The 23,159-nt window shown below is 40.8% G+C and overlaps 1 protein-coding gene across 2 annotated transcripts in view; it reads left to right on the forward strand.

Moving 5' to 3' along the window:
• Positions 1-23,159, forward strand: part of SHC4 (SHC adaptor protein 4) — a 128,887-nt gene that overhangs the window by 48,379 nt on the left and 57,349 nt on the right. For both annotated transcript variants that reach the window (XM_081230181.1, XM_081230180.1), the window contains exons 3-4: positions 15,713-15,776; positions 18,545-18,664. In XM_081230181.1, the coding sequence (XP_081086307.1) occupies positions 15,713-15,776; positions 18,545-18,664 (184 nt within the window). The remainder of the gene's footprint in view (positions 1-15,712; positions 15,777-18,544; positions 18,665-23,159) is intronic.

The following is a 23,159-nucleotide window of genomic DNA, read 5'->3' on the forward strand; positions in this document are numbered from 1 at the left end:
AGTGCATAGTGGCCTCTTCTAACTTCTTGACCGGGAAGCCCAACCAAAAACCATGCTGGCGGAGAGGGCTGCTGCAGGACAAGAGGCGAGAGTAGTTAACAACAGCTGACATTTGTTTTGCTTGCCCAGGGCTTTTACATTCATGTTCTCTTATGAACCACACAATCACCCTGAGAGGAAGGCACTGTAATTCCCCATTTTGAGCAGGGGGAAGCTGAGGCTCAGAGAAGATAAGTGACCATCCCAAGACCACACAGCTCTTTTGCTGGGCTCAAACCCAGGTACTCTTTTTTTTTTTTTTTTTGCGGTACGTGGGCCTCTCACTGTTGTGGCCTCTCCTGTTGTGGAGCACAGGCTCCGGACGCGCAGGCTCAGCGGCCATGGCTCACGGGCCCAGCCGCTGCACGGCATGTGGGATCTTCCCAGACCGGAGCACGAACCCGTGTCCCCTGCATCGGCAGGCGGACTCTCAACCACTGCGCCACCAGGGTAGCCGAAAATCCAGGTACTCTTAAACCAAATCCTGTCCCTACGGCACTTAATGTTTCCTAGTGACATTGCTTTGGTTTGAAGCGAAGTAACTGCTCTTATAACTGTGAATAGACTAAGATGCTGGGAGACAATTCAGGCAGTAAAGGGAAGCCTGAGTCATCTTTATCCACATTTTTTTTTTTTTTGGCTGCGCTTCTCGGCTTGTGGGATCTTAGTTCCCCGACCAGAGATTGAACCCAGGCCCCCTGAGGTGGAAGCACAGAGTCCTAACCACTGGACTGCCAGAGAATTCCCCTGAGTTGTCTTTAAAATCACTTCTAGGGCTTCCCTGGTGGCACAGTGGTTGAGAGTCCGCCTGCCGATGCAGGGGACATGGGTTCGTGCCCCGGTCTGGGAAGATCCCACATGCCGCGGAGCGGCTGGGCCCGTGAGCCACGGCCACTGAGCCTGTGCGTCCGGAGCCTGTGCTCCGCAATGGGAGAGGCCACAACAGTGAGAGGCCCGCGTACGGAAAAAAAAAAAATCACTTCTAACTGAGAGAACAGCACGGCTATGATCATTACCATTGCTGATGTCAGGTCTCTGTGGAACATCTAATTCTTAACATTTTTTCACTATTTCTTTCCGATTATAAAAATTAAATGTGGCTTATTGTGGGAATTGGGAAGTAGGGTAAAAGAAAAGAAAAAACAGACAAATCACTGGAGGTAATCAAGAGTAACAGTTTGGTATAAGGTTTTTCCAGTCATATGTTTGGAAAGTAAAGTGAGATTATATGGTGCTTATTAATTTGCGATGTGTTTTTATCATTTATTATGCACATTTTCTAGGTCATTAAGTATGACCAGTACTTGCTTTGACCTGAGCTTTAAGGTGGCAGAAATAATTTTAAGCGCATCTACTTGCCATAGGTATATTTATTGAGTCTTCTGGCTTTAAGTAGCAGAAAATGACTCTGCCTAGCTTAAGCCAAAAGGGGGATTCTTGAAAGGATATTGGGGCAGCTCATGGAAGCTGAGGAGCAGTGAACAATCAAACCAATAGAAGGATATGGTCAGGGCTGCCGAGGCCTCAGCAGCAGGAGTGCAGAGACTCCCCATCTCTGGTTTTCTCAGTTCCAAATATCAAATTCCTAGGTAGGATGGTGATTGGGGCCTAATCCTGAGCCAGTCATCTTTGGCCAGGGCAGAGTTGCACTGGGGCAATATGGTAGTTCTGTAACACTCATATATTGAGAAGGGCATTTGCTGGGAGGAGGAAAAAACAGCTTGTAAAAACAGCAGTAGTAAATGCAGTAAAAAATGGATTCCTACCTCAAAGAACACAATAGATCGATTTCTTCGAACACCTTAAAAAAAAAAAGATTGAGAATATATAAATCATCCCCCAAATTCTTCACTAAAATCTAAGGGTTGCAAAACTGTTAGTCAAATGTTTGATTTTATTATAGTTAGTGCATTAATTTTTGAACATAATTCAATTGAGCTGTATGTTTAAGTAGTGTTTGGATATTTCAAGAAACTTTGAAACTACACGTATAGGTATTGTATATGTTTATGCCTTTTTATAGGATGTAGGGCATTGTTTTAGTGTTTTTGAGATATTTATAGAGGTTTATAAAATGGTCATTAGTTTTGTTTTACAACAGGCTGTTTACAGCATCTATATTTGATTTGCTGAGAAATCCTTGGTCAGGAATGAAACTCCCAATTACAGTATTTTCCATGGCAAATGTGATCCACTTTATGAAATGGTTTCTAAAAATATGTTGCAGCTGAAATCAGGGCCTGCTAATTTATCCGTATGAATCTATAGAAACTTACAGATGTGCAGATATTATTGTATGAACACACACACATGTACACTCTCTCTCTCTCTAACAGGCAATATACACACATTCACTGACCTAAGTGAGAAGAGTTAGCTATCTGTCCATGTCTAAGTATGGATTATAGTGGATGGCCTCAAGAGTTTGAGGAGAAACAAATTAATGCAGAGCTTAAAATGCATGAATGTTAAAGCGTATGCATTTGGGGGTGACCCCAGTATTTTTAGCTTCAATTACTAAATGAAATAGCTTTTTTCCAGTGACTTTTTCCCCCAGGCCTTCTCTACCATGCAGAGTTCAGTTGAGAATACTTTCCGGTATCTCCCTTTTGTGGCCCTCTTTGGTTTCCTTTAGAAGTCGGTACTGGATGTTTGTAACAACCCATGCATTTTCAACTAGACTCTGTGTAAATGTCTCCAGGACCAAGAAACGGGGTTTCTAATTTTGATTTTAATGGACATAGTGGTCAGCTCCTGCTATGAATAATTTAACAATGCAATAGAATAGGCCTTTTGAACCATTGCTCCTGGAAACACCAATGCTGTGGTTGCACAGGCGCTTCCTGAAAAAGTCCAGAGTGGGCCCCAGAGTGTGTCTGGCCTAGAAGGCCTTGAGTCCCTATGGTCCTTTTTCAGTGGGGCAGTCAATTGCAAGGGCGTCATCATCCATCATCTTTGGGCCTTAAGGTTCTCCCTGGAAGCCTATTCCATGGGCCTGGTAGGTTGCAGAGCCACAGTGACTGGGGCATAGTTGGATCAATAAATATTTATTGGTTAAAAGAGAGGTTTCAGGGACTTTCAGGCCTAGATCACATTTCTTTAGATGACTCTGGAGGTCTTGAAGGTCACTGCTAGTAGTCAGAGAGAAGCAGAAAAGACCTAGATATTCTACAAACATGGCATCTGGCATCCTGAACCAGACCAAATTCCAGAATGAGGAGCTCTTAGACAATTGGGTCAGGTCCCTGGCTCCATGGTAGAGCATCTGGCACATGGACCCCATTCATATACATTGTTGAACAAAGGAGTGAAAATAAATTCACTGAAGATACTCAGTTTGATTCAGAGAGCCTTGGGGTCCAAGGAGTTGATTCAGATGAAGAGAAGGATTTCTTGATCCCAGGGAACTGGCTGTACTTCAACCTCTTTCTAGTTCAGGGATTCAAACATGGTTTTCAACTTTTAGGAAGCAGTCTACAGAGCAGTTTATTATTAATTAATAGCTACGGTCAGCATCATAAAAGTTAACATTTATAAAATATATTACTAGTAGTCCTATTTTGCACATGAGGATACTGAGACTTAGATAAATTATGGAACTCCCCTAGCAAGTTAATAAGTGGTGGAACCAGTGATCAGGTTTGCCTGACTCTTTTTTTTTTTTTGCGGTACACGGGCCTCTCACTGCCATGGCCTCTCCCATTGCGGAGCACAGGCTCCGGACGCACAGGCTCAGCGGCCATGGCTCACGGGCCCAGCCGCTCCGCGGCATGTGGGATCTTCCCAGACCGGGGCATGAGCCCGAGTCCCCCGCATCAGCAGGCGGACTCCCAACCACGCGCCACCAGGGAAGCCCTGCCTGACTCTTGTGTACTATGCCTCAGTCAAAATGAGAGAATTCTAAGGAACAAAACTCAGGGAAATGCTGAAAGCCATAAGTGACAGAATAAGGAAACATCCAAACCTCAGGTTAGAATTTGTCCTAGGTTCAAGATACTAGATCCCTTGTTTGTGAGTTCTCTCTGGAAGGGCCTTCATAAAGATGCTCAAAAGTATGTAGGTGAGGATACTTTTAGTATCCTTTTCTGATCTCTACTAAGGAAAAAAAATATGTGTCAGACAGTGGTTCTCAAACTTCAGCACATGAGAGAATCAATCACCTGGAGGGCTTGTTAAAGCACAGAGTGTTGGGCCCCACTCCCAGAGTTTTGAATTCAAGAATTTGCATGTCTGACAAGGTTCCTGGTGTCGCTTATGCCACTGGTCTGGGGACCACACTTTGAGAACCACAGGTGTAAGGGAACCCTATCAGTGGTTTCAAAATGAGTTCTCTAGTTGGAACACGGATCATATGGAAATCCCTTATTTTTGAAAAGGTGGATCCCCAGAAAATCCCCAAAAGCATCTGGAGGTTATTTTTGCTTTTAAGAAAGGAAAAGGGTAAAGCCTAGGGAATACCAGAGCAGCGAGTTTTAATTCTGATATATGTATGTATGTATATATATACATATCTCCAGAAAAATCAATGTTACAGTTCCTTTTAGGAAGAGTGAACTAAATGGGAAGCACTCAGAATTCATTAAAAACTAATCTCAGCCTGAAAGACTTTTCTTTGATAAAAAGAGAGCTTTGTGGCCAAAGGAAATACAGGACAGTTGGCATGTCTCTCCACCTGCCAGGCAGATTTGTTCTGTTTCCTGTCAGGATTCTCCTTAGGAAAACTGTGAAATGCCTAATGGAATAAATGCAGGCTCTGACCCCTTTTCTTAAACATGAGTTGGAGCTTGCGAGAGCTGCACCTACTCTAGGAAAATGTGCATTTTCACGTATGTTTGATTAATAAGAGGGTGGATCTTTTTTTTTTTTTTTTTTTGCGGTACGCGGACCTCTCACTGTCGTGGCCTCTCCCATTGCGGAGCACAGGCTCCGGACGCGCAGGCTCAGCGGCCATGGCTCACGGGCCCAGCTGCTCCGCGGCATGTGGGATCTTCCCGGACCGGGGCACGAACCCGTGTCCCCTGCGTTGGCAGGCGGACTCTCAACCACTGCACCACCAGGGAAGCCCGAGGGTGGATCTTTTTGATCTGGATAATCTGAGCCACCTTCGAGGATTTTCTCTGATTTTTTTTCACTGTCAGCTGTGACAATGCAGATTCTTAAAAAGGAAAGACATCCTCTAGTTAAGTGTTTATGACAAAGTAAAGTAGCATAATTCTGGCAGCAGCTCATTAGCAGGACTTAGGCTGGATCTAGAAACAGACTCTGAGATGGAGAGTCAAATGCAAAAGGTTTGCTGAGCAGAGTCTCAAGATCAACACTTGACAGAGTGAGGGATACAGGACTAGACCTGGCGGGGCAGGCAGGGAGGCTTGAATAGTGATGCTTTCTCAACAAAGGCTTCAGCAGATCTCGTGGGTAAAGAGACCGGGCCTTCAAACCCCGTATTGGCTTGTCGTTGGTGCCCACTGCCTCCAGGGAGGGACATATCTGTGGGCTAGGTAACTGCCTTAAGGAGAGGAGAAGTTCTGGGGAAGGAATTCAGCTGTGAGCTATTAGCAGTGAACACTCCAGCAACAGGGGCAGTGACTACCTTTGTTCTGAAGGGGTATCTGGGTTATACAGGGGGACAAGGATCATACTTTGTTTCAGTGCCATAGAGCTGTCTAAATATTTACATACTGAACATTCAGTATATCCAAGGCAGGTGCCATGGGGTATCTAAAGAAAATCAGATAAGCATTCTGCCTTTATAGAAATGTGAACTATCCATTACTACTTGCATAATAGACATAATTGGACCTCTTCTACAACATATTATTTATAACATTCCATAACATATATAACATATATAACTCTATAACATAGAGTACGCTGCTGGGTACTAGGTATTGTAAAAAGCAGGTTAGACCCAGTTCTCAAAGCAGACAGACATTTTAAGGATAAAGCAATACTAATGGCTGACATTTACTGAAGCATTGTTCAAAGCACTATTATTATTCCCTCTATATAAATTTAAGAAACTGAGACATAGAAAGCTTTAAAAACTTGTTCAACATGACAGAGCTTATAGGAGACTGCTAGATTTTGAATTCTGGCTGTCTGATTGCAGAGGCCACTCAATGAGCCTTTCTTCATTCTATTATCATAGAAGAGTTATAGATAAATTAAAGTGCTCCACTTTTTTCCCTTTTAACAATTATGTATAGTAATTTTACACTTTTGTTTATTTCTGTATTCCTGCAAGCACTTTGTACTGTATCATGCACATGATACCATGCCACTCAATGAAACTTAGTTGATAGAAAAAAAAAAGAAGAAGAATGTCAGTTCCCCTCTCCCTTCACTGAATGCTGGTAGGAGAAACAAAGAATGGAAGATGATAATTAACAGTTGTAGAAGAAATTCCATAATCCTTATATTTATACAATAGAAGACTCATCTATTATAAAACCCAGCTTCCTGTACCAAGATACTTAGCAAGACCAAGTCCAAAATATGTATAAATAATCTTTGTCTGTGAAGATTAAAAGGTTGTGTTCTAATGGTTTTTCTGCCATGTACAAGCTAATAGCTGACTGTGACCCCAAGGCCTCTTACATTCCTTTCTGGTTTGCTCCAGAAGAAGGGTGAGCAAACCACCTGCTATCTGATTTTGATTCTGCCACCTTTTGAGCCAAGAATGTTTTTTGACTTTTTTAAATGGTTGGGGGGAAAATATCAAAGAAGAATATTTTGTGACATGTGGAAATTACATGGAATTCACATTTGTGTCCATAAGTGTTTCTGGCACATAAGCATGCCCATTCGTTTATGTATTGTCTGTGGCTGCTGTTCAAGCTACAACTGCAGAGTTGAGTTGTTGCGACAGTCTGTATGGCTCTAAAAGCCTAACATTTTCACATTCTGGTCCTGTATAAAAAGGCATGCCGACTACTTCTATGAAGAGATTCTCAACCTGACTTACCTCTGTTGGAAGCACTTCCAGTAGTCCCACCCTCACCCATTAAATCAGAATGTCTGGAGATGAGACCCAGTCATCAGGATTTGTTAAAGCTCCCCTGTGTTTCCCCAATGTGCAGCCAAGGTTGAGAACCACTGCCTAGAGCATGAATACATTTTGAGGGGCAGATGGATTAGGCTTCTTAGCATACAGGCTGCCAGATGGGAGAGAATGCAGGTCACTTATCACCACCCATGTGTGCAGGGGGTCATGTGAGTAAAGATGTTCAGGACCTCCAGATGCCCTCTGGTGAAAGCCCTTCCCGTGAGGAGATAGCCAGGATAAAGGGGACAGAGTGGACAGGAGAGGATTATACCAAATATCTTTCCCAGCATATTGACTAAGTTGAATACAAATTTCTCGCTGAATGGAACATCATCAAATGTGCAGGTAGTGTAGCCTTCCCTACCGTAGCTGCTAGGAGCAGGTGACCTAATTCCTTAGCATCCACTAATACAACCATCTGGTTGAAGCTGTAGAGCACAGAACCAGTCATACTGTGCAGTGAGTTCAAGTAGAAGTTCTAATCCGCTGTGTGGTCCTTGAACTGCTCTGCTTCAGAATCACCTGGGAGGCTGTTAAACTACAGACCTATAGAATCAAAATCTCAAGAACAGTCCCAGGAATCTGCATTTTGAACCAGCATCCCAGTTAATTCTTAAGAACTTTGAAGTTTGATCACCATGTACCTAAATGGTTATCTCAGTGAATTCTTAGCAGATGTGCATGCCAAAGTTGTCCGACCAGTGGATTCAACTGGCTAAGCCAGTTACTAATTCCTTCCAGAGGCACACACACACATTAAAAAAAAATGGACTTACCAGATAAAATCTATAGTATATACACCAAATGGCCCATAAAAGAAGGAGTTATGGGGCTTCCCTGGTGGTGCAGTGGTTGAGAGTCCGCCTGCCGATGCAGGGGACATGGGTTCGTGCCCCGGTCTGGGAAGATCCCACATGCCGCGGAGCGGCTGGGCCCGTGAGCCATGGCCGCTGAGCCTGCGCATCCGGAGCCTGTGCTCCGCAACGGGAGAGGCCACAGCAGTGAGAGGCCCGTGTACCGCAAAAAAAAAAAAGGCGTGTTTTTTTTTTTAAACGGTGGTGGAAGTCATACACTCATTCTACCCATTACTGTCTTGCTCAACATTATAGATACCTCTGGCAAACTGTTTTAAGTATCTTAAATGGCACCAAATCTTCCTTTTTTGAAGATAGGCCTAATTTTTGGAAGTAGATAAACATCATTTGGGGTGAAATGCGACGAATAAAGTGGGTGATTATGTTGGATCTGTTTTGGTTTTTTAAAAAATGAATTTTGCTTCTTAAGTGACCACACTGTATGATCAGTACACTCTTTAACCCCAAAAGACATGCCTTCATAATGTTTTAGTATATTTTGTCTAAAACAGAGTTGTTTTAGTTTATTCCAAGATAAAGGAGAACAGTCCTTTGGATTTACCAATTCCAGTGTGTTTTGTGTTAAATCAACCCCATTTCTCTGTTGTTATTTCATATTTGAAGGTGTATAAGCCATCAGTATGCGGGTGTGTTTGCATTTTGAAATATGTGATCCTATTACAGGAAAACATTGTGGGGATAGGAGAAAATCAGCACTTCATTTCTATTTACTGGTGAGATACTTGCAGGGGAGGTAGGTGCCATCCTGGGGACGGGATGGTCTTTCACTTCATTAAAGTGCAGTTGATGGGTCAACCTTTGCATCAGAGCCAAAGGGCAGACTCACAGAGTAGACAGAACAACCTGTGTTCTATGGTGGCTTGTGTTGGGTAGAATTGCAAATGTACTTTATAATCAGATTTTAAATAGAATCCAGGTTGAACGGAGTGGTGAGATAAGTCCGTGTGAGAGTAAATGCTGTGGGCAGTCCTGAAAGGTTTGATTTGACCATCTGGGACCTGAAGTACCTATTTCTAAAATGAAAGGATATATTTTACGGGCTGTGTCGACCCTCCCAGAGTGCATGGGTGATGCCCCTTGATAATAGCACAAAGGGATTTTGAAGTTTTCCATTTTCCGCTGGTCTAGGGGCATTGACTGCACTCATTGTGTGCTTATCGCCATGGAGGCAGGCTCATGTTCTAAAGTGTCCTGTCTGGGGCTTGCACACATTCTTGGATGTCTTTAATTTCACCAAGCTGAACAAAATTGAACACATAGATCACTGAGGCTTGATGTTCTGAAGGCAAAGATTTCAAAAAAGCAGGTACTAGTTTCCCTAGAACAATTGGAACACCGTAATACCACACTGATGTGGAGTCTGAATTACTTACGCATCCTCTCATTCATCAATAGGAAAGCAGTTTGAGACATTCAGGTGACAACTTGTCCCTGTGACATTGTTAACTGATTTCTTTAAGGGTTCAAGTTGGAGACGAAAAGTAAGGGAAAATCCCTGGGCCTTTGTTCTGCCTACATATTTTTTGAGTTTTAGTTTGGAAAGGCTCTTGCTGGGATTAAAATGTATTCTCATTTCTGTTTCCTTGGACAAAACAGAACCACTCCTTGTGTGTGTGTGTGTGTGTGTGTTGGGAGATGGGGATAGTTGCTTTTAACTGCTCTGCTGGGCCATTTGCCTGGTTTCATGTGACACAGTTTCTGGCTTTCCTATTTACTGAAGAACTGTATTTTGACATTCATTGGAAACATTCTGTCCCACAGGCCCCCATCCTCCCTTAAATGCTCCCCTTTGTCTTGGATTAGGATATTGCCTTCCAAATTTTAAAAAAGAAAGATTGGGCAATATTGCTTCCAAAGGAGCTTAACTGTTTAAGAGTTAAAGACACAGAAAAATTATAACTTCTTAAGTACTGTAGTGGCCAGGGGTTGATGAAGAAAGGTGCCTTTGTTTGGGTGATTAGTTTGGACTCTGTTAAAACAGACAAAAATATCTTTTTTTGGTCTTATGGCGTAGGCAGGGTTTTATATGCTTAAAAGAAAATCTTCAACTGCATTCTCATTCTCTTACATCAGCCCGCTTCTCCCCTTCCCTCTCATGTGGCAAAACAATAAACAAAGTGACCACTGTTGGTGCCGTGGGTCTCTCTCTCTCTCTTTCTGGTACAGGCTCCCAGGATGGAAATCTTTAGCCGTTTAAACTCTGAAAAGTCTTGCTCCTCTAAGAGAGGACGATTGCTGAATGTTTGCTCGCTGGAGAATGTCCCATGGTCGTCAGCTTCCAACATGCTCTGCAGAAATGCAGGCTGCTTGAGCAGCTGGGATGGTGGGGGGCACCCCCGTCCTGTGAGGAATCCCTGCTTCAGGATCTCTGTTTTCTTTTCTCTCAGTATTTGTAAAGTCAGTGCTTTAGGTCGGAGGGTGTGTCTGGAACTCCAGGAAAGCATTGAAAGTGCTATTTGTTCTTGAAAATGTTACAGTTAATCTCTTGGTCGAGTCTGAGGGGAAGAAAAGATCTTTGTGAAGAAAGGCAACAAAACGCAAGCACGTATGTGTCTTCCCTGACTAGGGTTTCAGATTTGCTAATACTGATAACAGCAAAGAAAGGAGAGTTTTGAGAGGTTATTTTAAAGCAGTGTTTCTTAACCTGGGAAGTGTGGATTCCCAAGAGGCCCACAGATGGTTTTCCAGGGATGGTGCTGAGGGGCGGGTGGGTAGGGGTGGGATGGGCCCTCTAAAATTGAATAGAAACATTTGTACAAATAGGCCTTTTATTGAAGAGAGACCTATGATTCTCCTTAGAGTCTCAAGTAAAAAAAAGTAATAACTACTTTATTTTTGGTAGCTCTTTTTCTCTATTATGGCAAAAGACACATAAAATAAAATTTACCATCTTAATTACCACTTTAAAGTATTGGGTTGGCCAAAAAGTTCGTTTGGGTTTTTCTGTAACATCTTACAAAAACCTGAACGAACTTTTTGGCCAGCCCACTATATAGTTCAGGGGCATTAAATATGTTCACATTGCTGTGCAACCATCACCACTGTCCATCCCCATAATTCTTTTCATCTTGTGAAACTGAAACTCTGTACCTATTAAACAGTAACTCCCCATTCTCCCCCAGACCCTGGCAACCATCATTCTACTTTCTATGATCTTTGACCTACTCTAAGTACCTTATGTAAGTGGAATCATGCAGTATCTGTCTTTTTGTGACTGGTTTATTTCACTTTGCATAATGTCCTCAAGATTCATTATGTTGTAGCACATTGCAGAATTTCCTTCCTTTTTAAGGCTGAATAATATTCCATTGTATGTATATACCACATTTTGCTTATCCATTCACCCATTGAGGACACTTGGGTTCCTTCCATGCTTTGGCTATTGTGAATATTTTATTTATTTATTTGTTTGTTTGTTTTTCTTATTTTTTTTGGCTGTGTCAGATCTTAGTTGCAGCACACAGGATATTTTGTTGAGGCATGCAGGAACTTTTCATTATGGCATGTGATCTCTTTGTTGCGGCGCTCGGGTTTCTCTCTAGTTGTGGTGTGCGTGTTTTCTCTCCCTAGCTGTGGTGTGCGGGCTCCAGGGTGCATGAGCTCAGTAGTTGTGGCACATGGGGTCCAGAGCGTGTGGGCTCTGTAGTTTGCTGCATGTGAGCTCTCTCACTGAGGCATGTGAGCTCGATAGTTGCGGTGCTCGGGCTTAGCTGCCCCACGGCATGTGGGATCTTGACCGGGGATCGAACCTGTGTCTCCTGCATTGGAAGGCAGATTCTTTACCACTGGACCACCAGGGAAGCCCCTAGCTATTGTGAATAATGCTGCTGTGAACGTGAGTGTACAGTATAACAACTTTTTAAAAGCAAGTTCATAAGCACAAGTTTCCCCTTTTCTCTTTTGAGTTGTGTATTAAGAGACTTTGTGAAGCTTCTGGTGCCTCAACTTACTTTAAAGTTCTGAGTGAGTGTGCCTTGCACACATGTGTGTTCTTCCCCTGAGGGCATGTGGCCGGGCTCTGGAAGTTCTTCTCGTCCCTAAGGAGATAACAGCCGATGTATAGAAAGCAAAGGGCTGGGGCATCCTCATGGGCCTTCTCAAGAGCTGACCCCTACCACTTTGCCTTATTCCCTTGGCAGGTTACTCCAGCCACAATGCAGAAGGATTGGCCAAAAAGGAGCCCCTTTCTGTGTTGGGGAGTGAACAAGGGAGGGACCAATATGTTTCTCCTCCCTAGTCCCCAAAGTCTGGGACTCCCTCCTTTTCATGCACTTGGCATTATGGTCCCTCCCTGGGTGAGTGTGGATTTTGAAGTCAGACTTGGATTTGCATTCTGTGCCTCCCACTATCCGCTGCATTATTTGGAGGCAGTTATTAAAATTCTTTGAACTTTAGTTTCTTCATTTGTAAAATGGGGATAAAATACCTACCTTGAAATAACATTATTAACACTAAATGAGAAGACGTACATAAGGTGATGAGTGCTGAGCCTGACCATATAAATAGGAGCAGCTTTTTCTTTAAAACCCAGGCTCTCGGCTACAAATCTAAAGGTAGGGATTTCTAATGTGAAAGCATTGCTAAATCTGGTCAAGGGTTTTTTTGTTTGTGAAACTTTGTGGAGTGGAAACTGGCAGGTCTACCAAATGAACTGAAAAGATAAATCTGGACTTAGTGGCTATAAAGACGGAGGCGTTAAAGGCTAAGCGGGGATGGGAGCAGAGAGAGAAATGAAGATCTGTTATTATCTATAACATGAGCATTGTCCCATCTCTGCAATTGTTGGCAAAAGAGAGGCAGGCTGTGTCACTCCGTCGGGACATCCTTGACGTGCCCTCACATGTCCACAGTACGTGAGCAAAACTCCTGCTGAGGAACTAACTTTGCATTCTTTTGAATATTTTAAAAGATTTTTTATGCAATCAACTGCACAATGAAGGAAAACATAACACTGTTTACATCTAAACATCAATAGAATCAAAAACAGGAAACAGCAAATCACACACAGAAGACACCTAAACCAAGTCACTGTTTATATGTTCTTTCTATGTCACTCTTTATACAGAATTAATTTTATATAGCTGCTATCAGTGTGTATATGCCATTCCAAGTTCTACTTTTCCCCACTAATTTGTATAGATTCCTCCATATTTCTACAGTTCTCATACTTAACATTTTCAAGTGGCAGTATTTATATTGATTTGTTTTATATCTATATCACAAGTTTTGGGGTTGGTTTTTTACTCTAAAATAAATGTTTCTTTTACATAACTACTCAATGCTATTTCCATACAAATTCCTCCTCCCTTGTCAAAAGCTCTGATAAATATTATGACATTTGTCATCTTTTATGAACTTTATCTCTAGAAAGATTGTATTAATACTAGTCAAGGCCACCAGCAATGGATAAATATACCTGAAGTGGAATTATTCCCATTTCCCCCAATACTGGCTTTGTAATTTTCTTTTTTGTGAATGTAATAAGAGTGGAGCAAGTATCTTATAGTTCCTTTAATTTTTAATTCTAAAAGTATAATGAATGTCAACATTTTCTTGTTTCTTAAAACTGAACTATTTCTAACTCCGTTTGTGTGAATTACCTAATCCAGGAATTGGCAAACGACAGCTAAATACTGGCTAAATATGGCCAGTTGCCTGCTTTTAGAAATAAAGTTACTGGAACACAGCTCTGCTCATCTGTTTACATGTTGTCTACTGCTGCTGTTGAGCTACAGTGGCAGAGTTCAGTAGTTGCAACAGAGCAAAGTCTAAAATATTTACTATCTGTCTCTTTACAGAAAAAGTTTTCAGACTCTAATCCCATCTCTTAGCTCTTACTCACTCTTGTTCTACCACACTTTATGCTCCTACAATATCAATGTCAAAGTACTGTAGTTCCCCACATGTTGTGATAATTTATGTTTTAGTGTCTTTACACATGCTCTTCCCTCTGTCTGGAATTTCCCAACTCCACTCTGCCAGGGAGGTTCAGCCTTCCAAACCCTCCTTGAGGGGTGCTCATCCTATAAAGCATTCCTTTAAATTCAAATTCATAACTTTACTTTTTGTTAGAAGATATTGACAGTTGGAATGAGAATCAAGAAAACAGTGCCTGGAAAAGCAGTTTATAAAACTATAGGTGCTATATAAAAGTAACAACTTCTAATAATAACTATTATTATACTTGGCAGCATCAGTGCCCGCCTTTGTTTCTACTTTTATTTCAAACCATTTACAGGGAGCTTTTTGGACCAAAGCACCCCTTTTGGCTCTCATGGAGTAAAGGATCTAAGAACACCTTTCCCATAATCTCTCTTTGTTAAATACCAACAGCATATTTGGGTACCTGGACTAGTTATTTTGGCAACACCAGAGGCCAATTCGGATCAATTAGATGTGTCATCAATTATTGACTAAACATTAAGATGACTCAAAACATCAATCAACCAACCAAACCAAAAAGACCAACTCTCTGAGTTGTCCTGTTTGACTCCACAGAACAAGTTTGGAATCCTAGAGAAGCAATAAACATAAAATTCTGAGAAGATATGCTAAGGCAAAAAGCCTTTCTATCCATTGGTTGCGGGTAATTATGTTGAGAACATAGCTCTGCACTACTATGTATATAGACCTACCTATCTATCTATATTTATTTATATATCTTTATATCTATCTATCTATAATGTATATATTATTGTTAATGGGTCTGCATTCCTCTCTCTGTATCTCCCTTCCTTTGGGAATCAAAAACATCTCATAGAAAATATTTTCATGAAATCTAATATATATAAAAACTGTATATTGGGTGTGTGTGTGTGTGTGTGTGTGTGTTTGTGTGTGTTTGTGTGTGTGTGTGAATACAGTGTACTAATTTAAACGATGATGTCCAGTGGATCCGGAAGGAGTTTAGAGATTTCCATTTGCTTTGTGAAAAGTTTGATATGTGTGTTGAAAGCCATGAAGCGAAGGTTCAGATTACGCCACGTGAAAGCTTGGGTGGTTCTGAATGCTGAGTCCCAGAGACAAAAGCTCTTAGTTATAACTGCATTTCTGGAGAGGAGGGCGCCAGTTCGTTCACCACTTCCATTAAGGAACAACTACTTCTTTTAGCGGTGCTTTTCTCTCAGGAAGTGCAATATATAGTAAGGGCAGAAAAATAAGCAAAGGAGGAAATCTGTTATTGATTTTCTTTTCTTCTGTGAAATTACATGAAAGCTCAATGGCTTGGAGCAGTAACTTAGTCAATAAGGCTCCATTTGAGACCACCTTGAAGTTCAGTTCTCTCTCAATCCTTTTAAACTTCCTCTAGTGTTGGATTCTTTTGTATTTAATTATCTTTGGTGCTGAGATACTATGAAGCTTTTTTATTCATCACACCACAGAGGATTCTGCTAAAGGTAAAACTGTAAAGTATTCCCAGACAGTAAAGTTCCATCAGTCCTTTTTGGTTAGAAATCAACAGCACTGAAAACCAATCCTTAAAAACCAAGGAAAAAAAGACGAAGAAGGTGAATAGTAGGGCTCCTTACTGTAAAGCAATTTTTCAATATTAGGGTTTTGCTGGATTTTCTTGGGTTTGAGCTGCAGAGAGACTAAGCTCAGTGTTTTCTCCAGTGGGAGTGGGGAAGGTCATTTATGTCAGACTCACCATTATGTGAGTGTATGTTTTGGTCATAATACTTGCTAATGTTTATTGAACATTTACTGTGTGCTTGATAGTATGCTGAGTCTTTATATGGTTTCTGTTCTGTAGGGAAGCAATAAGTCGCCTGTGTGAAGCTGTCCCTGGGGCAAATGGAGCCATTAAAAAGCGAAAGGTAAATATTGGTGTGGTTTTTTTGTTTTAGTTTCCCTAACTATGGGAAAGATAGTATCAAAATAGTTGTTAGTTCATTCCACCAAGTGACCCAAGGTCCAGAATGGCCTTGATTATTTGGCATGCTATCTGAGATGCACTCAAAGTTGTTCTTGTCCCTCAAATTTTTCTGACTTGCCAGACACTGTCTGAAATGGTGATGCCTGAGGGTCAGAGTGGAGAAAGCACCTGGGTCTTTTCAAGTCAGAAAATCTGGTTGCAGAGCTAGGTATTTACTTACCTTTGAGCATGGTATCTCATCTCTCCAAAACTCCATTCTTTTTCCTGTAAAGTTAAGCTGTTGAACCAGATGACCAATTTTGGTACCTTCCAATTTCAATATTTTTTATAATGTATGTATTCTGCATTTTAACATTTTAGACTTTTAGGACTCCATGTCCTATTTTCAGATGGAAACAAGAGTGCTGGTAGAGGTAAGGGTAATAAATGGGTAGAAGGAGCTTTTCATGTTGAAAGAAATCATGAGATTTGATGTTAGACTTGGATTTAAATCCTGTCTCTGCCACCTACCAACTGTGTGATCTTGATCAAGTCATTTCACCTTTCGAATCCTTGGTTTCCTCATTTGTAAAGTAGGAGAAAATAGCCCTTAGTTTATAGAATTATGTAAAAATTAAATGAAGTGATGTGTAAGTGTCTTGCTTATATTAGGCTTCCAGCGCTAATGGTAGTTAGTATTATCCCTAGAATACTTAGTTGCTTTGAAAAGTCCAAAGGGGAGGTGCAATGGCTCTTAAGATAACTATATGAATTATAGAATTATAGACTGTTTAAGAGGGGAGGAATTTTTAGAGATCTCCAAGTTGAACCCTCTCACTTTGCCAGCTGCTTAACTGTGGCTCAGAGAAGAGACTTGCCTTGAGTCACTAGGAAGATCAAGGTCAGCGCCAGCTGTAGAAGCCAGGTCTTCAGAGTCCCGGCTTACTGCTCTATTTCCATACCACCTTGCCTAATTTTTTATCATCACTCATTATTTTGCATAGGGCTGAACCCACTGTCACCCAGAGTGACTCAGATGAGCCACATGATCTGGGAAAGTCTGATGAATGGCTCTTGAATTCTAATAGAACTCCCATTACTAGTTTCTCTGACAGAACCAATGGTCTGTCTGTAGCCTCTAGCCTCCTCCTGCCTCTCATAACCTCTGTGAATAGGAGGTTCCGACAAACAGGCTTATTCACTTATGACTTTCTCATTTCAGGAGTAGTGGGAGTCAACACTCCAAAACAAAATAAAACAAAAGCAAACCAGGCTATCATCTTTCCAGAAAGTACACATGTAAAGAAGTTAAAAAAAAAAAGAAATTTTTGAGCTAATTTCCTTTGATAGCTAGCATTTTTATTGAGTACTTAATACATGCCAGGGACTCTTCCATGCACTTCATATTTTTTATATTCTTTTTCCTCCCAATTTGAAAAATTGTGGTAAAATACACATAACATAAAATCTACCATTGGAACCATTTCTAAGGGTATAGTTCAGGGATATTAAGTACATTCATATTGTTGTTCAATCATCACCCCCATCTATCCCCATAACTCTTTTTTTTTAGGAAATAAAGTCATTTATTTGAAGAACAGAATATACTTAGAATTGTTTGCTTCTATAAAGCCCATTTCCCCCAAGCCTTAACTTTGAAATTTCATATTAAGCAATGAAGTTATTTTACACAGTCTAGTTAAACAATTTATTAGGAATAGTCCCATAACTCTTTTTTTAATCTTGTAAAACAGAAAGTTTATACTCATTAAAAAACAACTTCCCATCCCCCCCCCTCCAGCCCCTGGCAACCACCATTCTACTTTCTGTCTCTATGATTTTGACTACTCTAAGTATCTCATATAAGTGGAATCATACAGTATTTGTTTATTGTGACTGGCTTATTTCACATTACTTCACATAATGTCCTCAAGTTTCATCCATGCTGTAGCACATGTCAAAATTTCCTTCCTTACTAAGACTGAATAAATATTTCATTGTATGTATATATCACATTTTGCTTTCCATTTATCTGTTGATGGACACTTGGGTTACTTCCATGTTTTAACTATTGTAAATAATGCTGCTATGAACATGGATGTACAAATATCTCTTCAAGTCCTTGACTTTCAGTTCTTTTGGGTATATAACAAAAAGTAGAAATTGCTGGATCATATGGTAATTCTATTTTTAATTTTTTGAGGAGCTGCTATACTGTTTTCCATAGCTGTTGTACCATTGTACATTCCTACAAATAGTGTACAAGGGTTTCAGTTTCTCCACACCCTTGCTAACACTTGTTATTTTTCCTTCCTTCCTTCCTCCCTCCCTCCCTCCCTCCCTCCCTCCCTCCCTTCCTTCCTTCTGACTAGTTATAGGTCTACACAGATTTTCTATTTCTTCATGATTTAGTCTTGGTAGCTTTTATGTTTCTAGGAATTTGTCCATTTCATCTAGGTGATCCAGTGTGTTGACATACAATTGTTCATAGTATTCTCATAATCCTTTTACTTTTGTTGAATTGGTAGTAATGACCCCACTCTCATTTCTCATCTTACTAATTTGAGTCTTCCCTCTTTTTTTCTTAGTTTATCTAGCTAAAGGTTTGTCAATTTTGTTGATCTTTTTGAAGAACCAACTTTTGGTTTCATTTTTAACATTAAAAAAAATAAATATTCATTCTGTAACGAAATCCATAACTTACAGAGTGTTGTTATGTTATTTTTAAAGCCTCCAGCTAAGTTCCTATCAACAGTTCTTGGCAAAAGTAATCTTCAGTTTTCGGGAATGAATATAAAACTGACCATCTCAACATGCAGCCTCACATTGATGAATCTTGACAACCAACAGGTAAGATCATGAATGTCACTTATCGTTTAACACATCATCTATTTTTCTAGAACAGTCTGGGCATAATGAAGAGAATAAAGTTTCAGACAGTGTGCCTAGAACTTAATAAGACATGAGGGAAAAAAATCTGCCAAGGATTTATGTGTAGCAGTAATTAGGACAACAGTATTACTAACCCATCACTGGGGCATTTAACTGCCTACATACTTGCCCCTACCTATCGGCTTTGTAATAAGAACTAAGGTGCAAAGAACATATTAAGTACCATTTGGAATATACTTGAGTCAGTCATTTATTCCTCTCCGCTACCCCTCTCCAAAGGGAAAGCAATTCCATCATCAGAACTAACAGACTGTGTGTTGGACTGGGGATGCACATGAAGGACAAGGGGAAGGGTGATGTTAGGGTCAATGTTCTATCTAACCGAAATTTAAGCAGGAAAAATTTTCTTCCAACCCTTAAGACTGAAAAGCCTTCTCAAATGTTATTGTGTAAACAACTTTTTCATCTTTGATGATTTATGATGCTATGGTGTGCCTGAGTTCTCACTGTAAACATTATTTCTCAAAGAACAGCATTGCTGAAGCAAATATAAAAGATATACAGGCATTGGGCTAAATATGTAATTTAAACTAGGACACTCTTTTTGGACTTATTTTTTATCTTTTAAACTAAATTCCTTATATCAGGTTATTTATGTATGTTAGACTCTAATTTTTCTTTGTCTAATATGTAGTGATTTGAGGTTCTTAGTATTTAAGTTTTTACTGTGTGGAGTGCTATTGATCAGGGACTCACGCAAGGTGTTTTTTTTTTTTTTTACATCTTTATTGGAGTATAATTGCTTTACAATGGTGTGTTAGTTTCTGCTTTATAACAAAGTGAATCAGTTATACATATACATATGCTCCCATATCTCCTCCCTCTTGCATCTCCCTCCCTCCCACCCTCCCTATCCCACCCCTCTAGGTGGTCACAAAGCACCGAGCTGATCTCCCTGTGCTATGCGGCTGCTTCCCACTAGCTATCTATTTTACGTTTGGTAGTGTATATATGACCATGGCACTCTCTCACTTTGTCACAGCTTACCCTTCCCCCTCCCCATATCCTCAAGTCCATTCTCTAGTAGGTCTGTGTCTTTATTCCCGTCTTACCCCTAGGTTCTTCATGACATTTTTTTCCCTTAGATTCCATATATATGTGTTAGCATACGGTATTTGTCTTTCTCTTTCTGACTTATTTCACTCTGTATGACAGACTCTAGGTCTATCCACCTCACTACAAATAGCTCAATTTCGTTTCTTTTTATGGCTGAGTAATATTCCATTGAATACATGTGCCACATCTTCTTTATCCATTCATCCGATGACGGACACTTAGGTTGTTTCCATCTCCTGGCTATTGTTTAACGTGAACTTGTCAGTGATAAAACAGTAAGAGGCTTTGAGGTCCATTGTAGGTTGAAAGCCTGGCTTTGCCACTAACAAGCAAGGTGTTACCCTACCACTCAATTTTCATCATCAGTGAAATGAGGATTATAGTCTTAAACATAGAGTTTCTGAGAAGATGGACTTAGCAACAGTATGTGTCTTATAGGGTTATTTAGAGGATTAAGTAAGATCATGTAAATCACTGGATGTAAATCACTCAGCACAGTGCCCATTGCATGGTGCATTTTTCCTTGAGGCCTTTTCATATACTCAGTACTTAGCAGGGAAAGCATATTGTAATATGTAAAATTATAAAATTGTCAGTAACATATAAGTACAGTTATAAACATCTTGATTTCCATTTTTTACCAAAAAATTCACTTGCAGTTTTTTTTTTTAATTTTTCTTGGAGTATAGTTGATTTACAATGTTGTGTTAGTTTCTGCTGTATAGCAAAGTGAATCAGTTATGCATATACATATAGCCACTCTTTTTTAGATTCTATTCCCATATAGGTCATATACAGAGTATTGAGAAGAGTGCTATATAATTTATTTATTTATTTATTCATTCATTTATTTATTTTTGGCTGCGTTGGGTCTTCGTTGCTGCACGCAGGCTTTCTCTAGTTGTGGTGAGCGGGGCTACTCTTCCTTGCGGTGTGTGGGCTTCTCATTGTGGTGGCTTCTCTTGTTGCAGAGCACGGGCTCTAGCAACACGGGCTCATAGTTCTGGTTCACGGGCTTAGTTGCTCCGTGACATGTGGGATCTTCCCTGACCAGGGCTCCAACCCATGTCCCCTGCATTGGCAGGTGGATTCTTAACCACTGTGCCACCAGGGAAGCCCCCCTGTTCTATATAGTAGGTCCTTATTAGTTATCTATTTTATATATAGTAGTGTGTATATGTCAATCCCAATCTCCCAGTTTATCCCTCCCCCACCCTGCTTCCCCCCACTCCTGGTAACCATGTTTGTTTTCTACATCTGTGAGTCTGTTTCACTTGTGGTTTTGAGGTTTGCTTTATTTTCTAAATTCAAAAGCAGAATAAAATACATTGCTTACACAGTAGTATAAAACACCATAGAGGAAAATGTTTAATATGAAACAATTTTAAATAGATTCCTGTCTGGTTGAATCAAGATTGGTTATCCAAGAGAGGTGATACCACTGATATCTGACAGCAGAACATATGGGGCTGTACTTGGAAGATGCAGCCAATCTGGGTGGAAGGTGAAACATTAATTGTCCTTCGGATGCTTTGCCCTCAAGACATTTGTGGATGTAAAATTTATTTTTAGTTTTCACCCATGTGGGTGGTACCAGGGATGCTCAATTCTTTTAGTTATAGGATTTCATTGAGTATAGGAACCCTTGAATTATCTGAGTTTTGTAGAGGAGGAAGAGTAGGCAAAGTGAGGGCCATCACGATGACAGCTGTGCAGAATCGAATGAGCATTTTTAAAAATGGCTCTTTCCATGGCTGACTGAAGTGAATGGGGAATTTAGGAAGAAGAGGGTTGTGGTGTGTGTGGTGGAGGGCACGTTATTCTCAAAATCTCTTTCCCCTCTGCTACCCTTTTCCAGGCCACTGCAATTAGAGCTTGTATTGCCACACGTCCATAGTCTTTCAGGCGAATAAAAGGAGGGACAGTGGGCATGGGTGGCTTCCACGACCAGTAGTTACAGCAAAGAGCTGCTTTGGGGAGTGGCTCACATCTTTTCTGCACTGGTGGCATCGAAGGGGCTGTGTTCAGCCCACCACTGGAGTGGGGACCAAAGTTAGGATCTCATTGATATTAGACCCAGGGGCTGATTTTTAAAAATAACTTTGAACTATTCTGCAGACCTGGGGAGAATGGCCACGGGGGATGGGGTTTGGGGTGTAAAAAAGATGTGCCACGCTGGATGCTTAAACTCAAGAAGCTTTATGCGTTGCTTCAAAAGGACAGCTGAAATGTCCAAGAGATAAAGGCAGCAGAGAAGTGACCGTGTGGATGTAGCATGAGAAAATGATTTATCAATTAAATTTTCCTTAAAGAAAACTAGCCTCTGAAGTTCTAAGATAAATACAAATATCCTCCCCCCACCCTTAACTTCAAAGATATACTTTGGACTGAAAACATAACAGCTTCAAGTTTATAGATACATTCATAGATGATAGAGCATTTATGGGTCAGATGGTTCACATTTATCTTCAGTCACTGAGAACATCAAGAATGTAACCATTCACTCCCAGAAAATGTCTCACAGAACCTCAGAGGCAGAAAATAAGATATTAAACACGCAAACATGCAATGCTTGCAATTTTTAAAACTTACCATATTTGGGGATGGGAAAATATATTTTGCAAAAGCAAGTTATAGGGGTTTTTATATAGTCCTTGTTTTTAAAATTCAAGCAACAGGGCTTCCCTAGTGGCGCAGTGGTTGAGAGTCCGCCTGCCGATGCAGGGGACACGGATTCGTGCCCCGGTCTGGGAAGATCAGGCCCGCGAGCCACGGCCGCTGAGCCTGTGCGTCTGGAGCCTGTGCTCCGCAACGAGAGAGGCCACAACAGTGAGATGCCCGCGTACCGCAAAAAAAAAAAAAAAATTCAAGCAACAGACTTCCTTGACATACTTTAATAAGGCGTTAAGCAAAAATGTCAGTCTGAGTAGCTCCTACTCCCACTATTTCTCTACTTGTTTCTACACTCCTATCATCGACTCTAACAGCTACTGAAATTGAGAAGGGTACTAAAGAGATAAGGTAAAATGGGCAGAAAATGGAGACATCCTTCAGTCTCCAAGAGGAGAGGCAATTCAAACACCTACAGAGGCCAGACAGGTAATGCAAACTGTCCAGGTTCATGAACACACAATGGTGCGAGCACAGTGATGAGTGCTACTTGGTCTCCATGTTGGGGAGACAACACTGGGGAACATTGCAAACAGAATACTTTCCCCGTGTAAAGGCCAATCAGATGCTTCCGATGGGATTATAGGTCAAGGGCTGCCAGGTCTTCCACTTTTGGGGAAAAAAAAAAAGAAGATGGAAATCTGGGAGTTTTGCTGCTCTCTCTGGA

This window comes from Mesoplodon bidens (genome assembly GCF_964165515.1).
Source record: "Mesoplodon bidens genome assembly, chromosome: 3".
NCBI lineage: Eukaryota > Metazoa > Chordata > Mammalia > Artiodactyla > Ziphiidae > Mesoplodon > Mesoplodon bidens.